We start from the raw sequence: 8,860 nt of genomic DNA on the forward strand, positions 1-8,860 counted from the left end.
TCCCTTGGTTGAATAAGGTGTGTCGGCTGATAACACTACATAGAGTTCATCATTGGAAGTCGCTTTGGAGAAAGTGTCTGCTAAATATGTATATAGAGTATATGGCTTATCATCTTTGACACCGGAGAGCCTCCTGCTGGTGGAAGGATGAATTTCACTTAAAACATATGGGGGGCAAACCTGGTCCAACTGGCCAAAGAGTGACTGACCTGAAATGAGAGTACCTCTGTGGCTCGACTAGGAAGTTTTGTTTTGCGGAGGAGGGTGTTTCACTCGAACCCGAAAGATTCCAAAAATGTAAAAAGAACAAATTTGAGACCGAAGTTGCAGCTTTTTCTGCAGTGTCAACCCAAGCAACAAGAGCTGGGCTTAATTTGGAGGCCTTTAATAATTTCTAAAATTCAACCATTTCGATATTTGCCGACTATCGTACATCTAGAGCTGAAACCCGGCGGACTACGAGCGTGCAAAGCAGAGAACGGGGTTTAAAAATGTCTTTTGTGTCACACTGTTTGTCATCCGTCCAGCAACAAAACAGCTTTGGCGCCAAGTAAAATTGACATTATCAGTTAAATAAAACACTCAGTTTTTTGCACGCAAACGATACCTTTATTATTTATTACAGATATTTTATTATTACGATTCTTTTCTGTCTGTAGCTGTTACAGTCACTCCACCCCCGGCACAGGTTCCCCCGAAAATCCCAGTCTCTTTGACAGTTTTTTTTTTTTTTTTTTTTTTTGACTTTTACAATATTTCAATCTCTATGTATTGCGAGGAAATCTGAAACATAATTCCAGGCACTGGAGAAAAACGTTAATATTCAGATTTTTAGTATTGTTAAAAGACACCGCTTTTGATTTACCTATTTTCATGTTTTTGAGCGTCTTGTGCACTATAACAACGGCTGTATCGCTTAAAAAGTTGTGCTTCAGTAATCCTGTGAGCGTCTAAACCCTTTGTATGTTATAGGATGTTTACTGTGAGCCGTATGTCTCTTTGGAGAAAGACATCTGCTTAGTGTAGCTAAAGTGGACCGTCTTGGATTAATGTGTCGTTTCCCCCCGGATGTATTTCGTTGTGGGACACACCTCACCGTTTATTTTCTGCCGGCCAAGTTGCAGTAATAGGAGCCGCACCGCGCTGCTGGTGTTGGCCCACTTTAACAGTTTCCTGCGATCCTTTTCTTCGGCAGTTCGCTGTAAGGGCTCCATTAAACGCTCCCTGCCACAAAGACGTTTTAAAATTACAGTGATTTTCGTACCATCTGGTCGTTGTAACGCGTGTTTTGCAGAGTTTTCGGTGTCGCCGGCGTTGGCGGCTGCGCGCGGGCGTGTGTGTCGCCTAGCTAGCTTACACATGATGATCATGTGCACGTCTTCATTTACAAACGCTTTTCTCCAAAGTAACTTATGTCATAAGCTATGAGGATTTTTAGCTCGTATTTAGCTGACACCTTCCTTTGTCCAAGGTGACAGTGCTTCACTGAACACTCCCTATTCACCCGTGAAACTGACACTGCCTCTGTGTGTGTGTGTATGTTTACACTCTCAACTCTGGCTGTGCATGAATGCAGGCATCTGGGTGGGAACAACTTTGTGAGATTGTGGGTATTTGCTGTTTGAGCTACTTAAAACCACACAGAATGACTGTAGTATGATGTTAATATTAATTTAGCAGGTGTTTTCTCTGATTGGACAGCGACTATTGACTTTAATTTAGCTGATGTCTACATCAAGGTGACTTAAGTTAAAATGTTGGTTACATGCATCTCTACAGTCGTTTGTTCATGTACACGGGAGAGTAAAGTAGCATATTAGACACACATCAGTAATTCAGAGCCACCAATCCACTTGAAACACATGTGTTTGGACTTTGGGAGGAAATCAGAGCACCTGGACTGGAGGAAAGTCACATGGACATGTGGAGAATATGCAAACTCCACACACACACTGAGCCAGATTTAAACCTACATCTCAAGAGCTGTGAGGCACCAGCGCTACCCTGCTGAGACCCTACGCTACTGATGTTGCATGGTTAACAACAGTGTTTTACACCTTTAACATTACCTGTGTGTGTCTGATTTGCAGTCACTGCTGACACATCATGGCTACTACAGTAAGTCTGGAGCTGGACCCGATCTTCCTGAAAGGTCTGGGATACCTCCATTCGAAGAGCAAAGATTCAGCGCAGAAGCTGAAGGCTCTTCTGGACGAGGCCCTGGCCAGAGGGAGCGACTCCATTTATCGTGTTTCTGAGAAGGTTTCCTTATATTGCATTCATTTTATTGCTTTGCTGAGGCTCCTATCCAGTTTTATTTATAATTTTTTCCTCTTATGCAGCAGGGTATTTTTACTATATCAATTTAGCATAACTACATTGATCAAGGGTACTACAGCAGGAGTGTATTTCAAACCAGCAATGCTCAATTTAGAGCTGCTGCCTTGCACTCAAATGTCCCAGATTCAAATTCAACTGCTGCTGTAGTGCCCTTGATCAAGGTGCTTACCCTGAATTGATACAGTAAAAGTTATCGTGCTGTATAAGTGGGTAAATTAAGGTGCTTTGAAGAAAATTGTCAAGTAAATAATGTAAACACTTCTGGTTTCACCAGATTTTTACTGTGAACAATATACTGTGTGCTTATTGTCAGTGTTAATGTTTTGCAGGAACAAGAAGTTCTCAAGTTGCCGGTTTCAAAAGTGAAAGATGTCCGATCCACTAATTCCCCAACACCGGGCTTGAATGGAAAGTCCAGCAGTTTGGAGAAGAGCAGAAAAGAGGTGGAAAAAAGACCGCCAGAAAAGGTACCGATGATTCGAGTAAGTCGAAGAAAAAAATAAAATTGCATCTTTTGTAACGGTGTCGGGGGGGGCACGGTGGCGCAGCGCCTTTACCCAGATCCTCTCTGGTGGGTCTGGGGTTTGAGTCCTGCTTGGAGTGCCTTGAGGTGGACTGGCATCCTGTCCTGGGTGTGTCCCCTCCCCCTCCAGCCTTGCGCCCTGTATTGCCAGGTTAGGCTCTGGTTTGCGGCAACCCCACTTGGGACGAGTGGTCTCAGACAATGTATGTGTGTGTAAAAGAGCCCTGTTTGTGTTACTGTAACTGTTTACAGACAGGTACATTGTTCACAATTACTGCGCTTTAGCTTGTTTTGTAAATATTTAGCACTAATCATGTTGAATACCACTGTGATGCGGCAGATTGTAATATTGTACTGTTGTTCAGTAAATATTTGCTCTAATGTGATCTTGTTTTTTAAAAAATCTTGATTGGAACACCATGTTTCTTGTGCAATGCTATTTCACTTTAATATGTCTGCTTGTGTCAAGATAAAGGCTGACATAAGCGCTGCGGCAGAGCCACCTAAGAAGGCTCGTCTGGAGAAACAGGAGAACCGCTCATCTCCTGTAACAGTTCAGACGAGCAGGGACTTGGCCCCGCCAGATCTGTCCAGCTTTGACGAGACCAGTGCAGATGACTTTGCCATGGAGATGGGCTTGGCTTGTGTGGTCTGTCGGTGGGTTTACAGCAACAAACAAAAGACACAGCTGGGATTTGTTGTCTCATTAAGGGCCATAATGTGTGTCCATCATACAGTCGTCTGTAAAGTAATAAACTTAAATAAACAATAAAGTAATAAACATAATTGCTTGAGCTCACCAAATTTCCTGACAAACCTGTGTTTGGAATGTGGGAAGAAACTGACAGCATTGTCTACTTATCTCCTCCAGGAGAAAATAAATATTCACATTTTTCCCTAATTTTGGAGCACTGGGGTGTTTTAATTTTTTAAATTCATCAACAGTACAAGGGAATTACTGGTGATATTAAAAATTCTGCTTAGTGCATCGCCCTGAGTCTTTGACACTTTGGTGACCTAAGCACTAAAAACAACCTTTTTGGAAGAGTTCCAGACAGAAGATAGTGTAGTTTAATTGAAATAAATTTAAATTAATCTGCACTTTCTACAGAAAGCCCATGTACATCGGGGACCATCACATTTACATTTATTTGTTTGACACTTTTCTCCAAATTGACAAATTTTAAGCTGCTTATGCTGATATACTCATTTATACATCCTGGTAATTTTTACTGTATTATTTCAGGGTAAGTACCTTGATCAGGGGTACTACAGCAGGGGTTGGGATTTAATCCTGGATCCTTACAGGGTAAAATGGTAGCTCAAACCACTCTACACCTGCTGTCATAAAAATTCACACTGGTTATCATCTGCCTGTTTTTTGTCTTCTTGTAGTCAGATGACAGTGACCTCAGGGAACCAGCTGGTAGAATGTCAGGAGTGCCACAACCTTTACCACCAAGACTGTCATAGGCCGCAGGTGACAGACAAGGATGTCAACGATCCTCGCCTGGTGTGGTACTGCGCCCGCTGCACCCGGCAAATGAAGCGCATGGTATGACTTGTGACCATGGCGTCTTTAGTCATGCATCACATACCATTTTGCATGGTGATGAAGCACAATTCTTGTCTGTCAGGCTCAGAAGACACAGAAGTCTCCGCACAAGCCAGGCCCTGCTGCCGCACCTGCTGCCACCGTGGGGAGGGACTCCCCAGTCAGAAAACCAGAGAACAGACCCAAGCCAGACACAGCCAGCACATTCCTAGCCTTTAAGAGGACAGAAGTTAAGGTAAAGAGGGTTCAGTACATAGCCAAGAGTAACTGTGGGGATGGCACTGCACATCTGTTCTATGCAGTGATGTTTAGTATGGGTACCAGTTATGACCAAGATCTAACTATACACAAGTTCTTCAAATTGCAAACACAGTTGGGACCAGACATCCATGACTCGATTTGTTTGTATATCTGACCACAACCAATAAAAGCTTAATAATGCAAAAATTTCTTAATCACAGGTTAGGTTACATAAAAAGCTGTAACAGTAGTTTAATCAAAAAAATTGCAATCAGACTTTGTGTTGCATTTTCTTCAACTGCTGTATTCAAGAGCCTGTCCTGGAAACACAAGGCATAAGGCAGGAAGCATGGTGGATAAGACACCACCCTGTCCCAGAATTTTTTTTAAGCTTCTCTTTTAATAACAATAAACAACATTAAGAACACTATAACTTGAAGATATTACTTTAATATATGTGATTTGCATAAGCTCTTATTCAGTGTAGACTGTCATCGCATAAGCTCTGTGTTCGTTAGCATTTGGTCACTTTCAGTTTGATTTCTTATAATTAGTAAAACCAGAATGATATAGATATGTATAATTGGCTACTTTGGTATTAATTTAAAGATGTTCTGAGACCTATTAAAAACCCATAATGATTGAAAGTACAAATACGTTTTTGGTACAAATTCATATTGCAACAGTGCTAATTGTTGCTCATAAATGTGCAGCATTCATTGTCTTGTTGAACACAAAGCATGAGCTGTAAAAACTTGATGTGAGTTGAAATAAGATCGTCTCGCAGTACTGTTCTGCGGCTTGTTATTGCCAAGTAACGTCTGTCTAGGTTAACGCAGTTGTCATTTGAAAAAGGCAAAGGAAATGCAATTTAAAATAAACTAAAAATGTTCCTAACTGGAGTGTTTGTAACAGGAGGACTCACTTTGTTCCTTTTGTTTAATCAGTCTTAATCCAGATCTTTTGCTTTATTTATGGATTTCATGATTTTTACCACCAGTCATCCACAGTGGTGTCAGCAACCTCAAGTGGCAGCTCTGCTGTGACACCCACCAGTGGTCTGACCGGTTGGGCTGCCTTTGGAGCAAAGACTGCCGCCACTGGACCTGCCGGTTCCAAACTAGGCTCATCTGGGCCAAGCAGCGCCGCAAAGACCGGCACGCCCTCGTCAGGTCATAAAGTAGCTTCACTTCCAGGGCTGGTCAGAGCTACCGGGGCCAGTAGTGGCACCAGCAGTGGCCCCATCCCTGCTGTGCCAAGGCCTCCTCCCCCGCTGACGCTGGGGAAACCAGCCTCCTTACTTCCACCTAGTGGTGACAGTGGCAGCAAGGCAGGAGCACTGACCCCCAGCAGCAGCCAAGCCAGCAGCAATGGAAACACGGTTTTGGGGGGCAATGCCAACACAGGTGGTGGCAGCAGTGGGGTGAAAGGGGCCCCTGAGGCCCTCGCAGGAGGCAAAACCCCCACCTCCCAGGAGTCTCAGCTCAACGCCATGAAGCGCCTCCAGATGGTGAAAAAGAAGGCAGCACAAAAGAAGTTGAAGAAGTAATGCCTGGCAGACTGAACAAAAGGATGAAGTGCCTTTTGTTTTTATTTTGTGTGGCATTTGTTTTCAGAATTAAAAAAGCAGTTAAGTACTTGAATACCTCAGAGTAAATGCTGCTGGAACGAGAAGAAACCATGATGCACATTGCTTTGTCAGACCTCGTGCAATTACCAAATTCCACTTGAGCTCCACTTATGGCCCCACTCCTCTTTCCCCTATTTCTCCAAACTGAACAAATGAGTTTTTAATCATGTGATTCAAATATTATTAGTCAGTGTCATTTTTCCTCTGTTGTAGGTCAAACCTTACTCTCTCTATATTTTTACAATTAACCAATATGCAATTCTGTCAAAGAAATGAAGTGGTTTGACAGGTAGTTTTCTTAGACTTGAGCTGGGCGTTAAAGTATATTAAATGTGATGGCAATATTTGACCTTAAGTAACAAATACCTATGCTTCCCCAAAGATCTTGTATTCCTTTTTAATGTATATTAATGACATTAATTGTACTGGAAGAAAACTGACCTGTGTATTTGTCATTTGTTTGCAGCAGTCGTGACTAATCAGTGTAAAAAAAATAACATTCAGTACACAGATTATTTGTAGCTCGTGGAAGTCCTTTTACTGCACTGTCTGCTTGCTCATTTGAGGATACTGTACCTGCTGCCTAAGGTCTGTATTGAGCTGCTGGTATAAAAAGGCTGATAAAACCTAATAAAAATGGATGAAAATGAGACGATGAGATGATGTTGCTCTTTCTGTGAGTTGTGATGATAACTAAAGAAGCTGATTTGTGCTCCATCAAATGAAATGCTAAATTCTCACTTTTTTTGAACACCTTTTTAATTCTTTGTGTTGAACATGAATGAAAGTGAAGGGAAGCACTGCGCAGGGGCTGTACTATTTGAAAAGTATTGGGTAGTCGTCCCTTGGACACGCAGTATACAACATAATTGCATATTTTTCTACTTTATTCCCCAGGTTGTGTTACTACTGGCCACACTTTCAGAAGCCATACACAATGTAGAACCACAGTACATTAACAGCTTGTGTGTGTTTGAGGAAATGAAGACTGCTGGTGTAGCTATAATAGGGGTTTGTTGCAAGGCTTATTGGAAATGGTTCTATGGCAGTTTTTACACATGTCAACAGCAGGTGGCGCAGCCTTCATCTCCAGGGATGGGTTTTCTCACGACACAATGTCCGTATTATTTATCCTCCAAGAAAAGGACAGCTGCTGAAGCACAAGGTTAAGCTGTACATGTGTGAAACAATGGCAGCACTGTATTGTCACACGCTGTGACACTAACTTTAAACAAGGTCACAACATGCTTTAATAGGACATATTCCATTTACTGTATCTTTAAACATCCCAAAATTAACAGCAGCTACACGGCTTTCTGATTTCTAATTAATGTGCGTCATGCTGATAGCTAGTAGTGTAGTGGTTGGACCCAAAGGTCACAGGTTTGAATCCCACTTTAAGCTGTAGTACCCTTCAGCAAGGTTCTTATCCTAAATTGTTCAATTAAAATGACCCAGCTGTGTAAATGAGTAAATATCTGTAAGTTACTTTGGAAAAAAAGCATCAGTTTAATGTTATTCCCTACACCTTATTTACTGAGTAAATAACCACAGTGCTGTACTGTATTCTGGTTCACTTCTAAATGGTGAAGGGTCCTCTAACCAGGAACAATAATAGCTTTGACTTGAAATGGCAAATAATCCAAAACAGAGAAAAATGTGTGGTTGCTTCATACCCCAGATCATAACTTACTTGTTCACTTCTGACCTTGTTCATGAAAACGCTAGAATGTTTCTTCCTAGAACATGTAACTGAGCAAGAACCTTACCTGTTCAGGATGAGCTATACAGCTCTCCTCTCTGACCTGGCAAGCATTCACTTTCACAGGTAAATGTTCTCAGGACTATGGATCATGTACATTTACTTATCTGACACTGTTATTAAAGATGACTTAACAATCTTAAGCTACATACCTTGATTTATCCATTCATGCAGCTAGGTAATTTTTACTGTATCTAATCAGAGTACATATATCAATGCATTGTATTACAGCAGGAGGGGGGAACTGAACCTGTAACCATAATGCCACGTGCTGCACCTCGAAGGAATCATATTTCTGAATGATCATCATTTAAATCAAACATCTGACGAAAACTTGGATAAACCAACTTGTATATCCTTACCTGTAAACTATACATTTGCTAAGGTCAGTACAGCTTAGCAATTTTTATTATATCTTTTAATAAAGGAAAACTGTGAACTATAATCTTGCACACAAACAGATAATCACTGGACTGTGTTGTGTGTTTGAGGATCTAGAACTGGTGTTACCAGAGGACCACAACTTATTGTATAGCAGAGCTGTTGACAGCTCTGCTTGATTGACAGAACCTTCTGGAAGCTGCTAGAACTCGGCTGAAACTCTGAGTTGCATCATGAACTGCATGGAGACACATCATTTACTGCTAGAAGTAGCAGTCTGGCACAGTGTGTGTTTGTGACCAAAGTGTAAACATTTCTATCAGAATTTCCATATAATTCATCCAAAGCACTCTCTTTATCAGTTAGATACTAGCTATTTTCTGTTTTCTTCTTTTTTTTATTTGTATTTTTAAAATGCTGGTGCATAAA

General features: G+C 41.5%; 1 protein-coding gene across 2 annotated transcripts; it reads left to right on the forward strand.

The window, feature by feature from the left end:
* The first annotated feature begins 1,119 nt into the window (after positions 1-1,119).
* LOC108931730 (integrator complex subunit 12-like) lies at positions 1,120-6,933 on the forward strand. Of its 2 annotated transcripts, none has more exons than XM_018747712.2 (7): positions 1,120-1,201; positions 2,091-2,262; positions 2,670-2,822; positions 3,333-3,520; positions 4,259-4,418; positions 4,501-4,653; positions 5,659-6,933. In XM_018747712.2, exons 2-7 carry the CDS (start codon positions 2,107-2,109, stop codon positions 6,205-6,207), a joined length of 1,359 nt encoding a protein of 452 aa, XP_018603228.1. In that variant the 5' UTR covers positions 1,120-1,201; positions 2,091-2,106; the 3' UTR covers positions 6,208-6,933. The 2 variants fall into 2 exon arrangements, with proteins under 2 accessions (XP_018603228.1, XP_018603229.1); XM_018747713.2 differs by having other exon boundaries at positions 2,670-2,807.
* The last annotated feature ends 1,927 nt before the right edge of the window (positions 6,934-8,860 follow it).

Source organism: Scleropages formosus, chromosome 3, assembly GCF_900964775.1.
Source record: "Scleropages formosus chromosome 3, fSclFor1.1, whole genome shotgun sequence".
NCBI lineage: Eukaryota > Metazoa > Chordata > Actinopteri > Osteoglossiformes > Osteoglossidae > Scleropages > Scleropages formosus.